Source organism: Nansenia antarctica, assembly GCF_963989245.1.
Source record: "Nansenia antarctica genome assembly, chromosome: 11".
In the NCBI taxonomy this organism is placed as follows: Eukaryota; Metazoa; Chordata; class Actinopteri; order Argentiniformes; family Microstomatidae; genus Nansenia; species Nansenia antarctica.
The window spans coordinates 21,286,723-21,309,222 of NC_137681.1; the positions used below are offsets into that span (position 1 = coordinate 21,286,723).

Here is a 22,500-nt window from a genome sequence, read left to right on the forward strand (position 1 = left end):
GCCCTTTCCCTCCGCGTTGCTACGTCACCCCCCCCTTTCGTCTGCTACCTTCCTCGACGCACATGCCATCCGACCAGGCCTCAACGCGCACCACAGCCCGGGACTATAAGCCTGTTCAGGCCAGAGACTATGAGTGAGTGATTGAGTGTGTGTGTGGCCGGCGGGGAGGGAATGTATATATCTGGGGATGTATACAACAGTCATGTAAATAAATGTGTTGTTCATATGTGATACCGTTACCGTGTGTTAGTTGTTTGTATGCTAATGCTAATTCCAAGGCTAATGCTAATGCTAATTCCAAGGCTAATGCTAATGCTAATTCCATGCTAATGCTAACGATAGTAACTGCTAGTCTAACGGTTTGCTGGCGCCCCCTGCCTGTATCCTCCTACACTGCCTATTTAGCTTAGAGTTAGTTAGATAACCAGCCCCTTCCTAAATTATACAGTCCTTTTCAGCTACTCCCTGGTTACAATTGGTCCTTCGAGCCGGATAGGTAGTGTAGTGATAGCATGGCTGAGCGCAGCCAACCAGACCAGACAGTTACCCCCCCTTCTCCGCCCCCTGAGCCAGAGCCACGACCACAGAGAGTCCCGCGGTTGCCTCCGAGGTTACAGGAGTATGAGCTTGAGCTCGAAAGCTCACTGAGTAGTAGCGAGGAGCGCACTCCACGGGATACAGTGGTCGGAGAGGCCGAGGTGTCCGCCGGCGCGCGGGTGGCTAGCACTGAGACAGCCCTCAAAGAGCACCAGCCTGAGGATGAGATGGCAGAACCGCAGGGTGTTGCCGTGGAAACGGAAGAGCAGGAAGGAGAGGCCCGGTCCGACAGCGCCTGCGGGCGGAAGAGGGAGGGCCTCAGCCTTAACGATCTGCCTCCCAGTACGGCGCGCTCGAGACCTAGCTCCTGCCGCTCAGTGGCTTCCTCCCGGTCCAGGGTTTCCGTGGGCAGTTCTGCCTCTGGGGCGGATAGCCTGCACTCCAGAGGGAGTAGTGCCGCGCTGTCCGAATGTATGCGCCAACAGGCCGAGATGGCGTTAGAGCGGGAGCGCCAACAGGCCGAGATGGCGTTAGAGCGGGAACGACTCCAGTTCGAGCGTGAACGCCTCCAGCGCCAGGAGGCGCTAGAACGCGAACGCCTCCAGATGAACGGAGCGGAACGCGCGGCGGAGAGACAGCGCCAGGAGGCGCTAGAACGTGAACGCTTCCAGATGGAGCGCGACCGCCTCCAGACGGAGAGACAGCGCCAGGAGGCGTTAGAGTGGGAACGCATCCAGTACGAGCGCGAGCGCTTCCAGATGAACGGAGCGGAACGCGCGGCGGAGAGACAGCGCCAGGAGGCGCTAGAACGTGAACGCTTCCAGATGGAGCGCGACCGCCTCCAGATGGAGAGAGAGCAACTGCACGCGGAGAAGATGGAGCAAGTGATGCAGACCATGCGCGACGTGTGCATCAGCAGAGCTCCGTCGGCCCGTAGCTCCAGAGCATCATCCGCACGGCCCTCTCGAGTGCCATCTCCTGAACCCCCCGCCGATGGCTCCATGACCCCCGCCATGACTGTCCAACTACAGGCCCAGCTGACCACCTGGAAGGAAGAGGACCAGGGACCCGACCGCTACGCGGCCCAGAGGGAGCCAGCGTCGCTGCCCGGGAGGGGAGCCATCCCCCAAGAGCGTAGCACACCCCTAGGTCCTCCAGTGCACCAAAATGCATGCAGGCCGGACACCCAGACCGTCACTCCAGCCCCGATCATCCACTACAGGATGTTTCCCCAGGTGGAGGGACCCAAGTTCCCCTTCTTCAAGGACGAGGACAGGAGCCAGTATGTGGAGCTACGCATCTGCCTAGACACGCTCTTGGACGACTCCTGCTCAGAGTCCTACAAATATGCGATTCTCCTTCAGCATGTGAGGAACCCCAGAGCCCACAACATGGTTCTGGCCCATGCCTCCGCACCGACACCTTACACCAGAGCGCTCGCCGACTTGGATGCCCGCTACGGTCGTCCCTGGAACCACGCCCTTGCTGAACTGCAAGCCCTCGAACAGCAGGCCCCCATCAAGGATGAACGGGCGCTGGATGACTTCGCGCTCCGCGTGCACACCTTGGTTGGAATGCTGAAGACGCAGGGCCCAGCTGGCGCCAGCGAGATCAACAGCACCTCCAACGTAGAGCGGCTGCTCCGCAAGATCCCACGCTTCCGGCAGGAGAGGTTCCGGCGACAGCAGCGCGTTCGTAACCCCGGGAAGTTGGGTCTGAGCATGGCTGCCTTCGCGGAGTTCCTACTGGAGGAAGTGCATGACACCAACGTAGACGCCATGGGTTACGCTGAGCCGAAGAAGGAGAGGGAGAAGGGAGACCGCTGGGACGGGCCGAGCTCGAACAGAGGACGCCCAGTAGGAGTGCTGCACACGGAGGAGGAGCCTCGGAGAGAGAGGAAAGCCCGACCTGAGGGAAAGGATTCCTCTCAACCCCCTCAAAAGGGACGGAGAGGTCCACCGCCATGTCCGTACTGCACCAGCGAGCACTGGTTCAATGAGTGCAGTGACTTCAACAACCTGAGTACCGAGGCCAAGCAGAGGTGGCTCGAGGAGAACAAGAGGTGCTGGAACTGTGGGCGCGACCATCTGGCTAAGAACTGCACCTTGAGGAGAAAGTGCAACCGCTGTGAGGAGGTCCACCTCAACATCCTACACGAGGTCTCCCTCGCCAGGTCCACGGAGGGCACCAGAAGCCCTAGGTCCGGTAGCGCACCGGAAGAGGCAACACCTGTCTACTACCTAGACCCAGCCCGGAGCAGCGGCTCCAAGGTCCTACTGAAGGTGGTGAAGGTCCGACTTCACCACAACAACGCTGTGTACGACACGTACGCCGTTCTAGACGACGGGTCGGAACGGACCATCCTTCTCCAGGGGGCAGTGCGCCAGTTGGGGCTCCAAGGGACTGCGGAGAAGCTGACTCTGCGCACGATACGTCGCGACCTTAAAGAGGTCACCGGGGCGAGAATCAACTTCTCTATCTCCCCGGCGGGGCGGCCGTCGGACAGATATCGGCTTCGGAATGTCTTCACCGCAGACCAGCTAGCGCTCTCCCGCTACGACTACCCCCTGGAGAGATTACGCGCCAGATATCCCCACCTACGGCGAGTAGACCTACATCCGATAGAAGGAGCGGAGCCAACCCTTCTCATCGGCTCGGACAACGCTGAACTGATCGTGTCGCTCCGTCCTCCGCTGAGAGGACCACGAGGCTGCCCGATGGCTGTTAAGACTGCGCTTGGGTGGGCCCTCCAAGGCGCTACCGAGGGGAGAGATAGAGACGGGAGAGCTACGTCATCCCTCCATGTCCGAACCGAAGAAGCAAACCAACCAACCGGACCGCCTGGAGTGGAATCTATTGCTGCCAGTGCACCTGGAACAGTTAGTACCACAAATGGTTCACCACAGGATGACCAACCAAAGAAGAAGTCTCTGTGGACAGAGCATAAGTCTCTGGATGGGAAGACCTACTTCTACAACACAGAGACTAAACAGTCCTCATGGGAGAAACCAGACGACCTGAAATCTCCTGCTGAGCAAATGTTGTTTAAGTGCCCGTGGAAGGAGTACAAGTCTGACACGGGAAAGCCTTACTACTACAACTCCCAGACTAAGGAGTCCCGGTGGACCAAGCCCAAAGAGCTGGAAGATCTTGAAGCGATGATCAAAGCGGAGGAGAATGGGACGGTAGAAGCTGCAGCTCCTGGCACCGCCCCCGTCCCCACTCTTCAGGTTGATCCTGCTGCTACCATGGCGACCATGATGGACATGGAGGCCATGGCGGCAACAGCTGTTGCCGAGGAACACCTGCAGGTGGCCATGCACCCTCACGTGGCCGAGGTCAGCATTGACGCACCCGTCAACTCCGTCGAGTACACGTCAGCCATGCAAGTCTCAGCCAGTATTGTAGACGCCTCCAAGGAGGAAAGGCCGGAGTTGGCGAAGAAAACGTACAAGTGGAACCCAAAAGAGGAGGCCAAGAGGCCTTCAAAGAGCTTCTGAAGGAGAAGGGTGTTTCATCCAACACGTCATGGGAGCAAGCCATGAGAATGATCATCAACGACCCACGCTACAGCGCCCTGCCCAAGCTGAGTGAGAAGAAGCAAGCGTTTAAGGCCTACAAGGCTAAGAAGGAGAAGGAACAAGCCAAGCAGCTCAGGAAGAGGAACTGGGAGGCGCTGAAGAGCATTCTGGACAACATGGCCAACGTCACCTACTGCACCACCTGGTCCGAGGCCCAGCAGTACCTGCTGGACAACCCCACCTTCGCTGAGTACGAGGAGCTGCAGAACATGGACAAGGAAGACGCTCTGATCTGCTTCGAGGAGCACATCCGCGCCCTGGAGAAGGAGGAGAAGCAGAAGACTCTGCTGAGGGAGAGAGACAACTTGTCCGAAGGTGCCGTGGTACTGGTGATCGACCAGTCCCTTCCACGCGCCGCCTGGCAGACAGGCAGAGTGACCAAGGTCCTGCCGGGTCCGGATGGAAGGGTGCGGACGGCCATCGTGGACGTTGGTGGTCGCACTTACACCCGACCTGTGGCACGCCTGATTGAGCTCCCTCAAATTACCAAGGACACTATCACCTCCTACCTCACGCTGCTAGAGCAGCCTAGCCAGTGTGCCTTCTTAGTTAACTGAAACCGAGGGTTTCATGGGGCGGCTGTTGTGAAGGCCCACAGTTTAGAGCCAGTTTAGTTTCCCCAAACCAGCCCTATTTTGCCCCAGTTATTTCCTTTGTTATTTTCTATACTATTTCTGTACGTTTCATGAAGGTGTATGTATTATTATTGTAATGTTTATGTATATGTTTGATGACGTAGTATATCCGGGGTGTGTCCGTGACCCGGATGCTAGGTTCGGTGGTGTATATAAGAGACGGAAGTGGTCCGTGAGTCAGAGTGTGATGAGAATCAGAACGAGAGAGACCAAACGAGAGAGAGTAACGAGAAGTCAATCTAAGATGGCGGATTTCAGTACCACGCACACCGTGCAGAAGCTGAAGACGCCAGGAAAGTGATTATCGAGTTCAGAGCTGTATAGCCCGTTTAGTTGTGTCCCCGTTAGACAGCCTTGCCAGCAGCCGGCTGTTAAACGTTGGACCAAGCGAGACGCCAAACTGGACAGAATCGTCGCCTCCACGAGCGGACTGCGACCGAACGCTGACTCCATCGGAGCTTCGACGTGGACCACCCGGACCTGAGCCCTTCACCCCTCGGCGCGGACTACGAAGAAGGCCCTTTCCCTCCGCGTTGCTACGTCACCCCCCCCTTTCGTCTGCTACCTTCCTCGACGCACATGCCATCCGACCAGGCCTCAACGCGCACCACAGCCCGGGACTATAAGCCTGTTCAGGCCAGAGACTATGAGTGAGTGATTGAGTGTGTGTGTGGCCGGCGGGGAGGGAATGTATATATCTGGGGATGTATACAACAGTCATGTAAATAAATGTGTTGTTCATATGTGATACCGTTACCGTGTGTTAGTTGTTTGTATGCTAATGCTAATGCTAATTCCAAGGCTAATGCTAATGCTAATTCCATGCTAATGCTAACGATAGTAACTGCTAGTCTAACGGTTTGCTGGCGCCCCCTGCCTGTATCCTCCTACACTGCCTATTTAGCTTAGAGTTAGTTAGATAACCAGCCCCTTCCTAAATTATACAGTCCTTTTCAGCTACTCCCTGGTTACAATAATAATAATAATAACTTGTATTTGTATAGCACTTTTCCTGCAAACGTTGCAGCTCAAAGTGCTACAATCATATAATCATAATTAAATTATTTAGTCCATTAAAGGCAATATTAAAAAGATGGGTTTTTAGTCTTGACTTGAAAATATTTGCTGAGGTTGCATCCCTAATGTAAACTGGCAGTGCATTCCACAATTTGGGTGCATAACATGAGAATGCAGCCTCACCAAATCTCTTCTTTTGTACATGTGGTACACAGAGAAAGCCAGCGTCAGAAGACCTGAGAGCTCTATTGGGCTGATATGCTAGCAAAAGGTCTTTCAGATATTCTGGTGCTGTGCCAGTGAGAGCTTTATAAACAAGCAGAAGGACTCCCTTTACAACAACGCAACGCAACATGCAACTGTACTCCTACAAGAAGTTTTTTTTATCAGTCCATCTATTACGATGGAAATGACACACAATCCACAAACACACACGCTTGGGGTAGTGGTGGCTTAGTGGAGAGTGAGTTGGACTGGTGATCAGAAGGTCATGAGTACAAATCCCACTTGGGAACACCACCACCACTACACTTAGCCCTAAGTTACTCCAGGGATACTGTGCCTGGAGTCTCTAATTGTAAGCCGCTTTGGATAAAAGTGTCTGCTAAATGGTTAAAATGTACAACGCAACACAATTGTTGGTGAAACCTGGAACAAGTCGCCAACCAATCAAAATCTTTTATTCTGAAAACTTTAAATACATTTCTATGTTTTTCCATCAATTGCATTGCAATGTTTTGGCTTGACTAGCGAGTGTGTCATTGAGTTCCGGTTCCGAGTTGATGGAGTAAGACGTGTTGAACGAGAGCTCCGATTCAAATTCAATAATTACAGCCCACAAACCCTTTATCCCACGGTGCTAACGTCAGTAACCTGCGCTTTATAAGTTTATAATATATTTGTATCTGCTTGTGCAAACTTTGAGCATGACAACTAAGACCAAAACTGGGAAAGGGCAGCAAGCTAACGACAACCCCCCGGCTAGCCAGAGTGACCTAGCTGATATGCGAGTGTGTCATTGATTTTCAACAACGCTGAAATTTATTTAAATTCTTCAGAATATAAGTCTGAATGGTCCGATTGGCGACTTGTTCCCGGTTCCACCAGCTTTCAATACATTTCTATAGATCAGTCCATCTATTATATTGGTAATGACACAACCCACCAAGCCACCAGCGGTAGAGTGGGAGGTAGAGTGGGAGGTACAGTGGGAGGTAGAGTGGGAGGTGGAGTGGGAGGTGGAGTGGGAGGTAGAGTGGGAGGTAGAGTGGGAGGTGGAGTGGGAGGTGGAGTGGGAGGTAGAGTGGGAGGTAGAGTGGGAGGTAGAGTGGAAGGTAGAGTGGGAGGTGGAGTGGGAGGTGGAGTGGGAGGTGGAGTGGGAGGTAGAGTGGGAGGTAGAGTGGGAGGTAGAGTGGGAGGTGGAGTGGGAGGTAGAGTGGGAGGTAGAGTGGGAGGTAGAGTGGGAGCCATACAGCCAGAGAGGCAGCCAGGGAAGGTTTGTAAGTCTGTTAACCCCTGGACTTGGGACTCGAACCAACAACCCTCTACCCACCTTCCCCAGAGCCAGCAGTCCCACCAGTGGCCTCACGGCGGCAGGAGAGAGCAGGCCAGACAGGAAACGTGCAAAGACGTCCAGGTGTCCGTCCTCGGCTTGCTGGGAACGCTGCACGGCGCTGCGGAAGTGGTTGTGGAAGCCGATCTTGGGCCAGGAGACGGCGCTCTCGGTGAACAGGTCGAAGATGGCGCGTTTGGCCGACACGTGATAGTAGGTGGCGGCCAGGAACTCCTGCACCGTCAGGTGGGTGAACCTGTAGACCAAGCCAAACAGAACACGATGAACATCTTTTATTGAAAGACCTTGTATGATTTTTTAAATTATGTTTTTAGGGCATTTCTGCTTTATTGAGATATAGACAGTAGAGATTGACAGGAATGATGGGTGAGAGAGGAGGGATGACATGAAGGATATGTCCACGGCCGGAATCAAACCGGGAACCTTGAGATTACATGGCTGACGCCTTAGTGAGCTACACCACCAAGCACCACGATTCCTATTTTTAACATCCAACCATTGAATGTGCTCCGTGTGTGTATGCTTAGGGCATTCCCCTAATGAGTTTACCTAGACCTCCTTTATATCATGTTAGCTTTCCTCAACACTTGTGTTTATGTTGATATCCATGTCTGTTCTTATGTGTGTGATTGATTGATTGTACATGTTATGGAACTCAACTTGGATTGGATTTTTAAGGTAAATTAAAACAAAAGGTGACTGAACCTGTAGGCCACGCAGATGGGCGACTCCTCACGCACCAGAACTGCATTTCCCAGACTGCACTGGGTGGAGGGCGGGTCCACCCCGTAGGCCTTGAGGTCCTGCTCGCTGAAGGTGTACCTGTGCTTCAGAAGGCCGTAGAAGGCCAGGCGACCCAGACCAGCCAGCAGCCTACGGCTGTTACTCTGGACCTGCTCCGACCTCGCTGGCTCCCTGCCTCTGGAGGAGGGAGAGAGGGAGGAGAGGAGGAGAAGAGGAGGGGAGGGGGGGAGAGGAGGGGAGGAGAAGAGAGGAGAGGAGAGAGGAGGATAGAATAGAACTTCATTTGTCTGTATCATTGGGTCTTTATGATCGACTGATCTACTCTATCTATCTGCTTTCAACCCCCGAGACCCCCTCCCCAGCCTCCCTGACCCCCTCCCTCCCCTCCCTGACCCCCTCCCTCCCTCCCCTCCCTGACCCCCTCCCTCCCTCCCTCCCCTCCCTGACCCCCTCCCCCCCTCCCTCCCTCCCCTCCCTGACCCCCTCCCTCCCTCCCTCCCCTCCCTGACCCCCTCCCTCCCCAGCCTCCCTGACCCCCTCCCCCCCTCCCACCCCAGCCTCCCTGACCCCCTCCCCCCCTCCCTCCCCAGCCTACCTGACTCCCTCCCTCCCCAGCCTACCTGACCCCCTCCCTCCCTCCCCTCCCTGACCCCCTCCCTCCCCAGCCTACCTGACCCCCTCCCTGACCCCCTCCCTCCCCAGCCTACCTGACCCCCTCCCCCCCTCCCTCCCCAGCCTCCCTGACCTCCAGACCCCCTCCCCCCCTCCCTCCCCAGCCTCTCTGACCTCCAGACCCCCTCCCCCCCTCCCTCCCCAGCCTCTATGACCTCCAGACCCCCTCCCTCCCCAGCCTCCCTGACCTCCAGACCCCCTCCCTCCCAGCCTCTATGACCTCCCTCTCCAGCCTCTCTGACCTCCAGACCATCTACCCCCCAGCCTCCCTGACCTCCAGACCCACCTTGGTTCCCCTGCCTCAGCCTTCATGGCGCAGTAGTGGGCGTAGAGTTCCGTGGTGGTCCTGGGCATCCCCTCCAACCCCCCGCTCTGCGCCAGGTACCCCAGGGTCTCCCCCACCAGCCTGCACAGCCCTGGGACATAGCACATCGCCGCGAGGGTCTTATTGGCCTGGAGGTGGTCCCACACCTGGCCTGCCGCGTCCCCGGGGGGGAGGGCGTGATCCAGGAAGAGCCGGATGTCGCTGTGGGTGAACCCCGGCACCTCCGTGACCCGGTCCACCAGCCCGCCTGGCACCAGCGCCGCCACGCCCGGCCGCGACGTCACCCACACGGACGCCTCCGGCAGCAGGTTGCCCCGGACAACGTTGGTGACCAGGTCGTCGAGGGACACCTCCTTCCTGGGGTCGGAACAGGGAGCGGCATCGGAGAAGTCCAGCGGGCAGCGGAACTGGTCCAGCCCGTCCAGGATGAACAGGGTGCGGCAGGCCCCGCCCAGGACCAGAGCCACGTGGTTGGCCAGGTGGGGGAAGGCCAGACGGACCAGCCTGTCAGCGGACAGCTTCTCCAGGGCGTTGAGCTCCCAGAAGGAGAGGGGCAGGATGAAGCTGATCTCGGGACAGATCTCCCCGCGGCTCCACTGGCAGATGAAGTGGTGGACCAGGGAGGTCTTCCCGATGCCGCCCACGCCCAGGGTGAGGGACACGCGGGGGGGCAGGGAGACCCGAGTCAGGGGGTCCAGGAGCCTGGCCAGGCTCAGCTGCCTCAAGTGGTGTCTCCTGGTGATAATGACATGCAGTGACCAATACTAAACATGAGTGCTTCATTGGAACTTTGGATAAATCTGTCCAATTACTTGTGGGTACCTTAAAATTGGTGAAACCAATATGTAGACAGATAAATGAAATACAAATAAAAGCTGAGAATCTCTACTTTCACCTTGTAGTAATTGTTTGATTTACTTTGGAGTGTAGGGCCAAATGAATAAAACATGCTTCAGTGTGTCATTGGGGGCAGTGCATAGCAGTCATTATAGTAATACCCATAGGGCGACTATGGCTCAGGAGGTAGAGTCTGTGTTTAATGATCGCAAGGTCGGCGGTTCGATCCCCAGTTCCTACTGTCCATGTGTCGAGGTGTCCTTGGGCAAGACACTTAACCCCAAATGACCCCCAATGAGCGGTCCGGAGCCTTGTATGGTAGCTTGCTGCCATTGGTGTGTGAATGTGTCAAGTGTGAATGAGGCCTTTGTATGTAAAGCGCTTTGGAATAATTAACATTTGCAGTCCATTTACCAAACAACTTATTTTAGTAACACAGGAGTTGGTTTACTTTGACCATGCAGGGTGTGTGAGTGTACGTACCATGTATGTATGTATGTATGTATGTATGTACCATGTGAATGTTTGTATTAGAGACCGGCGGTTGTTATGGAACCCCCTGCTGCTGATCAAACCGGCAATATCACCGTACTGAAAACAAATATCCAGCAACATAATCATGTCAACACTGTGATCTTTCACGGTAATTTGTTATCGGTTCCATGCATACAGCATCGCCGCGGTTACTTAGAATTAAAAGTGCCTCTATTTTGATCTGTAGAGAACACACACCGGGAAGCAATTCTCTCTACTTAAATTGAGCAATTTAGCAAATTTAGCAATTTACTCTGACACAGTGTGTGTGTTTATTGTATCATGTGTGTGTATTAACTAAATGTGAAATAATACTATTGTGCAATGTGACAACCCTAGTCGTCTATCTGTACAGTATAGTACAGTGGATAGTGTACATAGCCTTTATTTATGTAAACCAGCTCCTTCCCTTCTTGTGATTTTTTAAAAGTTTTTTTTTTCCCCTTTCCTAACACGAGGGGAGCCACCCCTCCTAAATTTCGTTGTTTGGTACCTGTACTGTAGCAATGACAATAAAGTCCATTCATTCATTCATTCATTCATTCATTATTTTCCACCATATCGCTTCAACAAGTAAACTGTATTATACTTATAATTATAATGTTGTTTTCATGTCCTCTGACGAGAGGAGGGTTGGGACCAGGGGAGGCTGGTTCATTAGGGGCAATTGGACAATGCCCCACCAAAGGGAGAAGAGAGATTTTTTTTCTATGACTTCTAGACAGTGTTGCTTCTGAATATCATAGTCCAATCAGCTAGTGTTCTGTGGAGTATATCATAGTCCAATCAGCTAGTGTTCTGTGGAGTATGTTCCAATCAGCTTCAAGTCCCGCCCCTTTCAGTGCAACTTTCACTCTACTCGAAATTGCACTAGGCTGTTCTCGTAGACTTGCATGTAAAATCTATTTTGGTAACTTCAGGCCATTCGGTCATTTGTCTATGGGGTTTTGGGACATGCACAAAGAATCGTACGTGCTTACGTCATGTCATACGGCCGGCGTAGCTTTAGACGAGCTAGCCAATTAACCTACATTTCAGATCACGTTCGTTCACCTGCTTCACCATGGCTATGGCGGCTAGTAATGTTCTGAACAACTCGGTTGAATCTTTAAAAGAAACACCGTTCAGCCGTCGTAGCAACCAAGAGAAATTAACAGTAAAGGAATTAGGACCACCCAGACCAAATTTAATTATAAAGCAAGTTTATACAAAGGCAGGGAAAATTGGAAAATCGTATAACCGAGGATTTACGAGGGGTTGGTATGAGAAGAAAACATGGCTAGCGGGATGTGAAGTAACAAATGCGTTGTTCTGCTTTCCCTGCATGTTATTCCATCCGAGTGCGGACGCATGGACAAGTACAGGTGTCACAGACATGCACCATTTGTCTGAAAAGGCAAAAAAACATGACCTGTCAAATTGACAAACAACAAATTAAGTTGTTTACAATGTAAGGAGGATTTATTTCTGTAAACAAATTGAACAAATGGATTAGAAGGAGGCATCTTTTGTTCCCAACTTGAGGATATTACAACTGGACCTATTACCGAAGTCAAACTTCGTTTGTGGTCGCAATCTACGCACCGGCTGTGTTAGGCTGCTACTGTTGGTGTTTTGCGAAGCCAGAATACACAAACTCGACCTGAAGGTAAGAGAGTCAGCTAAGATAAAAGCTACTTCAAACATTTAGTAATATCGTCAGCATGGTACGTTTTCTAATGTCGTCTTTTAGCTTGTTTGTTTATGTATTCAGCACACGCACACACACACACACACACACACACACACACGCACACACGCACACACACACACACACACACACACACACACACTCACACTCACACACTCACTAGAGGGGATGAAGAGGTCTGTACAGGGGGGTAGGGGGGATGAAGAGGTCTGTACAGGGGGGTAGGGGGGATGAAGAGGTCTGTACAGGGGGGTAGGGGGGATGAAGAGGTCTGTACAGGGGGGTAGAGGGGATGGCGAGGTCTGTACAGGGGGGTAGAGCTATTCTCATGCTAAAAGCGACTGTAAATCCAGATTTTAAAGTTGATATTCTTCCCCGTGGAGCATGCCCCCATAACCTGTGCCCCACCCAAAATGTTTAGCACCAGCCGCCACTGGTTGGGACAGGAAAAAAATAATAAATTAGATCCATGTGGGGAGTACACAAGAGTACACTTCAGTGTTTAGTGTGGGGAACAGGGATGCCGCAGCGTTAGAGAGTGTGAACCTACCTTCCCCTGGACCAGGAGAACAGCCATGCCACGGCGTTAGAGAGTGTGAACCTACCTCTCCCTGGACCAGGAGAACAGCCATGCCACGGCGTTAGAGAGTGTGAACCTACCTCCCCCTGGACCAGGAGAACAGCCATGCCACAACGTTAGAGAGTGTGAACCTACCTCCCCCCGCGCATGGCCTCCACCTGGACCAGGTCGTGTTCTTTCTGCTGGAGGTCGGAGGGCCCGTCGACTAGCAGGAGGGGCCGGGAGGACCAGCTCAGGCTAGGGGGGTCCAGGCTGCCCTGACGACCGTACCGCCACAGGAGAACCTCTTTGTGTTCTTGTACCATGGAGTCTGGAGGGGAGGATGGGGCGGGGGAGAAGAAAGGAGGGGGGGAGAGGAGAGGAGAAGAGAGGAGGGGAGGGGAGAGGAGAGGAGAGGAGAGGAGAAGGGGTGAGGAGCGGAAGGTAGGGGAGAAGGGAGATGAGAGCAGAGTCATATCACACATTAGGACAGCTTCCAATATCAACTGTCTGTTTCACAGACCAGAACATTTGACTGTACTTCCGAGGATAAAACTCCTTCCATACACAATACGCTCTGAACTACAAACCCCACACCGACCACCAGGCCCCTCACCATGCTTAGTGACTAGCTGGGCCTCCTGGGAGTTGTGGTTCTCTATGAAGGCCTGCAGGGCGTCGGAGCCGTGGGGGTCCTTGGAGGCCAGGATGGTGGCGAAGGCGCCCACCTGGTCCTGGTGCTGCCCACCCGCTCGTACCCGGGCCTCCTCCGCCACACTCAGCAGGTCCAGCTTCCTCATGTGGGAGATCCCCCCCTCCAGCATGGGAGGGGTAGTGAAGCGCTGCAGCTGGTTCTGGTGCCGTTGGATCCAACCCACTTGTGGGCCAGAGAGATACGTTAGGGACCACTAACGGACTGAGGGGTTCTGACTTGAGATGGAAGTCCATTTGGACCAGAAGAGATGACGAGAGGTCCATTAAAGATAATAATAATAATAATAATAATAATAAATAAAATAAAAATATTAATACTACCGGTACTAATAATAATAATAACAATAATAATAATAATAATAATAACAATAATAATGCCCTAAAAACATATTTTAAAATAAATAATAACAACAGTTCTGTTACCTTCCATTTCCCGTTTGGTGGTGGGAGGGGTGGGCGCTGACTGGAGGTCTATGTAGCAGTCCCCCTGCCCCCCCTGCCAGGTGATCCGCTTGGTACGGTCCAGGATGGAGTCGTAATGGCTCCTTTCCATGGAGGGTTCGTGGGAGGTTGGTGTTTTTTGAGGGGTGGGTCGGGGGGGGTTTAAGGTCTACTGTCCACTCTTCGCCATCTCTCTGGGACTCTGGAAGAAATGGTAAATGGACTGCACTTATATAGCGCCTTATACCAAAGGGCTTTACAACGGTCTCTCATTCACCCATTCACACACACATTCACACACCAATGGTGACAAGCTACCATGTAAGGTGCCGGCCCGCTGATTGGGAGCAATTTGGGTTTCAGTGAACCACTGAACTGCCAACCGTGCGATCATTAGTGTGTGTGTGTGTGTGTGTGTGTGTGTGTTTCGTATGTACATGCATGCATGCGTGTGTGTGTGTGTGTGTGTGTGTTTCGTATGTACATGCATGCATATGTGTGTGTGTGTGTGTGTGTGTGTGTGTGTGTGTGTGTGTGTTTGCGGCAGGAACAGTAAACTGTGTGTGGGTTTGACAGGAGCAGGGGTGCAGTTAAAGAGTGAGACAAAGGAATAGTTTGTTTAGAAATGAGATGTGCGTTCCTGCTGAGCAGCTGGACCTGACAGGCCTACACTGATGTCTTTCACTACTCTGCATCCGCTCTCTCTCTCGATCCCTCCCTCCCTCACGTTCTTGCTCTCTCTCCTCCTCTCTCTCTGTCTTTCTTTCTTTCTCTCCCTTTCTCTCTCACTCACTCGCTCCATCCCTCACATACTCGCTCTCTCTCTCTCCCCCCTCTCTCTCTCTCTTTTTCCCTTCCTCCCTCTGTCTCTCTCTTGTATTCTGTCCCTCTCTCTCTCTCGCTCTCTCCACTCCGACGCCATTAGCTAGCAAACAGGTCTGGGTCTGATTCTCTCTCTCTCACTATATATCCCTCTCTTTCTCCATCTCTCTGAGACAGTCAGTCAGTCAGTCAGTCAGTCAGTCAGTCTCTCTCTCTCTATCTCTATCTCCGTCCCTCCCTCCCTTGTGTTCTTGCTCTCTCTCTCTCCCCCTGTCTTTCTCTTGTTTTCTGTCCGTCTCTCACTGTCACCTTCTCTCTCTCTCTCTCTTCTCTCTCTCTCTCTCTCTCTCTCTCTCCCCCGAACTCTCTCTCTCTCTCCCCCCCCCCACTCTCTCCCTAATTTGATATCCATTTTTAAATGAAAAGATCACACACACACACACACACACACACACATACACACACACACGCACACACACACACACACACACACACACACACACACACACACAGACAGACAGACAGACAGGTACAGGAGGGTAGGTTAGGCTGTGGGCTTCCGGCCTGCTCAATCAGCTTGACAAAGAGAGAGAGAGGGGGGGGCGGGGGGATGCAGAGCTGACAGACCACATAACCACCAGCCTGCTGCCTGCAACATCCTGGTCTCACACTCAATACTGAGTTTGTGTTCACAGTAAAGCATTACATCACTAGAACAAGCTGCACAGCATCACATCACTAGAAACCTTGTTGTTGGTGTTAAAATACTTTAATTTCAGTATTCAATTTGCCACTGCGCCCACCAGTCCTCCACTAGGGAACCACACATACACACACACACACACACACACACACACACGTCTAATGGTTGCAGGAGGATCTAACCAAGGCGTTTGAAGTGCTCGCCTTGTTAAGAGGCTTGCTGGTGCCAGTGTGGGGGATGAGGGGGGAGGGAGGGAGGGAGAGGGTGATAGGGCATGCCCAACGGAGGGTAAGGGTGAGAGGGTGAGGTGGTGGGGACGGAGAGAGAGGTTAAACACAGCTGGCCACATTTTACCCATTCTACGTACCAGTAAGGCTGGTGTACCTGTATCTATACGTACCAGTGGGGCTGGTGTACCGGTATCTATACGTACCAGTGGGGCATTAATTAAGTGTACATTAATGCATGTTACTCTACTAAGTGCACATGTTCAATGCAGTCATGCAGAAAAATCTATATGCACTGTGACCTCACTGTGACCTCACCTGTGGCTTCCAGTCACATACAGGGACAGTTGGAAATGTGTGTCATGTTCTGTCCTAAATAAGGGTATGTGGCAATAAAAGGCACTCAACTCTAAAAAAAGGATTTGTTCTGACGAATATCTCTTTGGGTGCATGCTGCATCCTATTAGTAGATAATATGACAGAACAGGAGAGCAAAAAAGTAACAAACGATGTTAGACTAACAATGGTAGTACTGCTCTCCAGAGAGGTCCCTTCGTGGTCCCTATTAGACTAAGTGGCTACTGTAGTGTCGTTCATGTGCTGGGTGCATTCTGGTCTCACATTCTGTCCTTAAGTGCAATTTGAGTAGTGCTCTCACTGCAAACGATTCATTCACATTATAATTGGACTGTGGAGGGGAATCTGAGCCAGGACATGCAGACACTAGTGGCATACTTCCGGAAATGGAGATTGAAGCTTAGCGAGGCAAAGACGGTGTCGGCTGCCTTCCACCTTAACAACAGGGAGGCTAAACGTGAGCTTAGAGTACACCTAGATGGAACTCCCCTGCCATGTTCTGCTGAGCCAATCTATCTCGGCGTGACATTGGACAGGACGCTCACGTTTCGCCGGCACCTCGAGTCACTGCGCAAGAAGTTAACAGCTCGTGTGGCGTTGATGAGGCGACTGGTTGGCTCGGGCTGGGGCGCCGGCGCAAGGAGCTTGCGCACGGCAGCCCTAGCCCTTGTTTATTCAACTAGTGAATACTGCGCCCCAGTATGGTGTCGCAGTGCCCACACCCGCCTCATCGACTCGCCTATAAACGAAGCCTTGCGCATTGTGACAGGATGCCTGCGTCCTACCCCCGTGGACAACCTTCCCATCCTAGCAAGCATCCAGCCCGCAGGCCTCCGCCGCATGGGAGCCACAGCACGTCTCGCCTGCCGGGCCGTGGAGCTTAATAACCATCTGCTCCATGATAGGCTCACTATAACAGCGGAGCCCTCCCGGCGTCTCAAGTCGAGACACCCATTTGTGCCTGCCGCACAGGATCTCAGGCAGCAATGCAGAGATCTTAACATCAGTGCGGCAGGATGGGCAGATTATATGTGGTGCGCGGAGTGGGAGGCAAACACCTCCAAACTCCGCGACTACATCCCAGTCGCCGGCGCTGAGCCCCTCGGGATGGACTTGCCAAGGCTATCCTGGGTGAGGCTCAATCGTCTCCGTACCGGCGTCGGGCGTTTCCGCTCATCAATGCACAGATGGGGCTTGGCCCCAAATGCGTTGTGCGAGTGTGGCGCAGAGGACCAAACCGCAGACCATGTTATCCTGGATTGCCCGGTGTACCACCCACCCAACGGGATGCATGGTCTGTCGGTATTAGATGATGAGACGATGACGTGGCTTCTGGAGGGGTGTCCAGAAATATAGCCCGGGTGAGCCCCTCAACCAGGTCTCGGGGTGGTAAAAGGGTAGCCCTTCGGCCCCGAGCCTGGTGGAGTGGAGAGGAAAACAACTACCCATACGCCGAAGAAGAATTGGACTGCGAAACCACAAAGCACACAAGCCCGTTCTAGGCAGGTTGCCAAGGTGCAGACATTACCATGGACATCATGTTACACAGAGAGAGAGAGCCATCACGCTGTGCCCGTAAGTTCCTTGGAGTTCTATTCAACAGTCAAACCAATGACCATCAAGGAATTCTGGGAAACAGTCAAAGGTTTGCCATGGCAACAAGGTAGCAAGGAAACAAGGTAGCAAGCTAACAAGGTAGCAAGGTAACAAGGTAGCAAGGTAACAAGGTAGCAAGGTAGCAAGGTAACAAGGTAGCAAGGTAACAAGGTAGCAAGGTAACAGGGTAACAAGGTAACAAGGGAGCAAGGTAACAAGGTAACAAGGGAGCAAGGTAACAAGGTAACAAGGTAGCAAGTTAACAAGGTAATAAGGTAGCAAGGTAACAAGGTAACAAGGTAGCAAGTTAACAAGGTAATAAGGTAACAAGGTAACAAGGTAACAAGGTTGCAAGGTAACAAGGTAACAAGGTAGCAAGGTAACAAGGTAGCAAGGTAACAAGGTAGCAAGGTAGCAAGGTAACAAGGTAGCAAGGTAGAAAGGTAGAAAGGTAACAAGGTAGCAAGGTAACAAGGTAACAAGCTAACTCACCACAGGCTTTCGTAGGTGGGGGGTCAACAGGTGGAACATTCCTTGAAAGGGACAACAAATGTCCCAGAATCCTCCTCCACAGATGCTGGACAAGTGCTGGAGACTTCCAGGTAGTTAGAGATCTCCACCTGTCTCTCCTGCTGTCTCTCCAACGGTCAGCTGCTGCTGGACAAACTGGAGCACTAATAAAAGCGTATTAATAAAAGCGTATTAATAAATCCCCTGTAGACATTTCAATGTTTGCCACTCCGCCTCACCGTCTGGTTCAGTGTGATTCTCGGGTGTCGCCTCAGGAAGTGGAGTTACTGTAGAGTCATAGACACAAACACACTCCGGCTCAGATGACAGAGAGGTTACTCTCGATCTGGTGAAACCGTTTGAAGATGCACCTCCTTCCTGTGTGAGTGTCTGGCTTCCTGTTCGGTGGTGAGGGGATGTCAGTTACACACGCACACGCACGCATGAGGCTTCATCACACGCAGCCTGTCTTTTCCTTTTTCTGTTTGCACACAGACACTGTTTGCAAAGACTGACACAGTCACCTAGCAACAAACGACATAACATTTGACATAACACACTTGACATAACACAGGAACTTGAACATCCTTCATTCAAAAACCTCACCATGTGGCAACACTATAACCAGGGTGACACAATGACTGACAATATAAATATAAACTGACACTATAAATATCAGATGCATTAGATCAGCTGGCAGGGCAGCCTAGGGTCCTCTCCTCATCTCCTTTCCTCCATCTGACACCTCAGATGGACTAAGGATGCATCTCAACAGGTGAGGAGAGGGGATAAGGAAAGGAGGCCGTTTTAGAGTAATGAGATGCACTCCAAGTCATTATATTTCTGTGGTACACAGATACACAGCAGGGGAGGCTGGTGGGGGTTTAATGAGGTATGTGCATCCAATTTCTACCTCCACCAGCCTACCCTGACATACAAGACGCTGATATATAGGTGCCTAGCAACAGATTGGTGCCTAGCAACGGATGTTTGACAGACAGACAGACAGACAGGAAGGTAGGAAAGCAGTTTGCTGCAGACAGGATGGACAAGGAGGCGAGATAGAAAGACAAAGAACATTGCAGCAACGGCTCGCTCCTGCAGATTCTTCCTCTACAACATCAGAAGGATACGGCCATTCCTTACCAGAGAGGCAGCGCAACTCTTGACCCAGGCACTGGTCATCTCCCGCCTGGATTACTGCAATGTACTCCTGGCTGGGCTCCCCGCTTCAGCCATTAGACCTCTGCAGCTCATCCAGAATGCTGCTGCCCGGCTGGTATTCAACCTCCCCAAATACTCTCATGTCACCCCTCTCCTTCGCACCCTGCACTGGCAGCTCGCATCAGATTCAAGACCCTGGTGCTTGCATACCAGGCAGCTAAAGGGACAGCCCCTGCCTACCTGAAGGAAATGGTAACCCCCCAAACCCCTGCCCGCTCACTCCGCTCCTCCACCTCGGCTGGCCGACTGGCCCCACCTCCTCTACACAGCAGTCGGGCTGCCCGATCACGTCTCTTCACAACACTGGCTCCCCGCTGGTGGAATGAGCTTCCCACGGCTGTCAGAACGGCAGAGTCACTACCCATCTTCCGTCGTAGACTGAAGACCCATCTCTTCAGGTTACATCTTAACTGCTCCTCCTGAGACATCTTCTGTCCCTCACCACTACGTCTCCTAAAGACACCCGCTTTCCCCTCTACTGTGTCCCTAAGAACTTCTATTACCCCCCTTGTACTGTTTCTCAGTTTCTCCAGTAAAAAAAAAAAAATTTGAGAGATTTTTTTTTTTTAGAAGAAGGTGATAGGGAGAAGGTTTTTTCCTTCTATCAGTGGCCCCGGGCCCGAGCTAGATTACTCTTCCTGCAACGAATGGTGGATTGATGATTCACTTGCTTAGTATTCAAATGTATTGATTGTAAGTCGCTTTGGAATAAGGCGTCTGCTAAATGCCAAAAATGTAAATGTAAAAATGTAAACAAGCAAAGGATGAGTAAGAGAGAGATAGAGGAGGGGAGAGAGGGGCTGTAACATGCACGCACGCACACACACGTGAAGAGCCAGGGAGGGAGAGAGAGCGAGAGCGAGAAAGAGAAAGAGGGAGAGGGAGGGATTGGGAGACAATAAATAAAAACACAGATTCATAACTGTACATATGAAGAAATATCATTTTAATCTTGAATAAGAACTTGCTACATGGCATGAAAAAATACAACTACCAAAGTGCATACCATTGAAATGTACATTTGTATGATTTGTAGGCACTAACAGGATTAAGTGGTTTAAGAAGACACACACACACACACACACATACACACATACACACACATTCTTGACATGTCAATAATATATCTATTACATTTTATCATTAACAACACAACAAGACATTTCTTCAAGGCAATAAAGTTCGTCAGCTGATCAGACATCATTTCTGCCTCACCCAATCACGAGACTCTCTGTCTGACTGCTGAAGACATTGTTATCATTTCGATCAGATCATTTCTCATTATGGCACGACCAAATATTGATCTATTCCAGGGGAGGCTGATGAAGGTAGAAATTCGAGGATGGGCTCATTGTAATGAACAGAATGAGGAATGGTATCCAATACGTGTGATTGGATACCATTCCTCATTCCGTTCCTGCATTACAATGAGCCCGTCCTCAGATGTCTACCTCTACCAGCCTTCCCTGGTCAAAGCCCTGCACGGACCAGTGGAATGGAGGTCTGAATACGGCTTCTGCCATAAGGGCTGGTTTCCCGGACACAGATTACGACTAATCCTAGACTATGTAGTCCAGGACTAGGATCAATCTGTGCCTGGGGAAAAGAGAGAAAAGAGTGCAAGACAAGTTATTAAAAAAAAGAAGACGTTTTTAAAGTTGATGGAGACCAACAAAATCATGACTTTCAAGTTATGGCACACATCTGAATCATGGTGGGTGTTACTAAGTACAGTAAGCACCACAGGACATGATTAAGAGCTAATCACCAACATTAAAATTAAATTGCTTTTCAACACTAGAGAATCAGATACATTATGGATAGCCTGGGGTTTTTTCCGCTCTGAATTTGAATAATTTAAAGAATCACAATAAAGAATTAAATTCGCATTTAAATCAAAAATGTGTTGTGTTGATATCGCAACATTGAATACCCTTTATCAACATCATGTGACTGTGTTCATGTCTGTGTACACATACAGGTTCCCCCTGAGAACATTAAAAACATATTTACATATTAAGGCTCTGGCTTTCATTACCGCGCGCTTCTCTACGACATATTCATCCTACGTGTCCGTACTCTGACCCCACCCAGGTCCCAAGACTATTTGAATCTTGATCAAATACTTTGAGCATTTCCTTGGGTCTGCCTAGAGTGTATTGGAGGAGGAGATCTAGGCTCCTCCCCCTAATATTTCTAGTCCAATGCTCTTTGAGAAGGAAACAAGTGGAGGACAAAGGAGAAGAGTTCTAAACAATTGTGCCAGGCCAACTCCATGAAGAACAGCAATAGAATAGGAACTTATTTCAAATACTATTGGAACCCAGGGACCTAGTCTGACCCATTCTCATATAGAAGTAGAAAGTCACAATCGTGGTTTCCAAGGCAACAAGGACACGGCTACGGTAGATACTGTAACAACCACAGCAGTTGAAGGCAACTGTACCAAACTTTATCAAATTAACAAACGTTATCAAATTAACACTGATAGCTCATCTCCACACTGAGAACATTATTCTGAACATTACCATTCTAGCACAGAACAGTGTAGTTGAAATCAAAGTACCAAATCGTTTCCTGCTCTGTACAGCTTTGTGTTGGCACGTCCCCAGGTGCCTCAGAAGCAGAGGCACTGCTACTAATCTTTCACATTTCTATTCTAATATTCAATCATTAAAATGTAAACATTAAGTCTTCATACAACGTACAAACATGGTTATATAGACGCTCATCGCTACTGAAACCACAAACATTCACATTTCAACCTCCTTTCAGAAACAGATGTTTGAGATTTCTTTTGAGATTCATAGTACCGTTACTTCAGATTAAAACGAGAAGAAATCCCCCCCCCCCCCCAAAAAGAATGAAATTAAAGACCGTTGAAGTAAAAACACAGGCACAGGACAGTGTTATCATGGTTACATAGAGTAACACGTGTAGTAGTAAAACTAGTGCAACATTGAGATAGTGGATGGATAGATGGAGGGACGGAATGTAAGCGGAACGATGGTTCATGTTTTACACAATGAAACAGTCTCTAAAGAAGATCCCTTATTGAGTGGATGTTCCCTATTTAACAACACAGACAGACAGACAGACAGACAAACAAACAAACAAACAAACAAACAAACATACAGACAGGCAGACAGACATACAGGCAGACAGACATACAGAGAGACAGACAGACAGACAGGTAGACAAC

General features: G+C 51.0%; 1 protein-coding gene and 1 pseudogene across 2 annotated transcripts in view; one reads left to right on the forward strand and one right to left on the reverse strand.

The window, feature by feature from the left end:
* Window positions 1-6,707, forward strand: part of LOC308167435 (pre-mRNA-processing factor 40 homolog A-like) — a 6,980-nt pseudogene extending 273 nt beyond the window's left edge. Inside the window, exons 2-4 of the transcript in view lie at window positions 3,355-4,132; window positions 4,166-4,441; window positions 6,696-6,707. The product of the transcript in view is annotated as a pre-mRNA-processing factor 40 homolog A-like (transcript). The remainder of the gene's footprint in view (window positions 1-3,354; window positions 4,133-4,165; window positions 4,442-6,695) is intronic.
* The window catches only part of nlrc3 (NLR family, CARD domain containing 3), a gene marked incomplete at both ends in the record, with an annotated part of 42,771 nt that extends 28,800 nt beyond the window's left edge, over window positions 1-13,971 (reverse strand). The window contains 6 exons of the mRNA XM_080542179.1: window positions 7,323-7,578; window positions 8,049-8,264; window positions 9,046-9,819; window positions 12,861-13,035; window positions 13,321-13,584; window positions 13,842-13,971. Coding sequence (XP_080398305.1) covers window positions 7,323-7,578; window positions 8,049-8,264; window positions 9,046-9,819; window positions 12,861-13,035; window positions 13,321-13,584; window positions 13,842-13,971 — 1,815 coding nt within the window. The remainder of the gene's footprint in view (window positions 1-7,322; window positions 7,579-8,048; window positions 8,265-9,045; window positions 9,820-12,860; window positions 13,036-13,320; window positions 13,585-13,841) is intronic.
* Window positions 13,972-22,500: the final 8,529 nt, after the last annotated feature.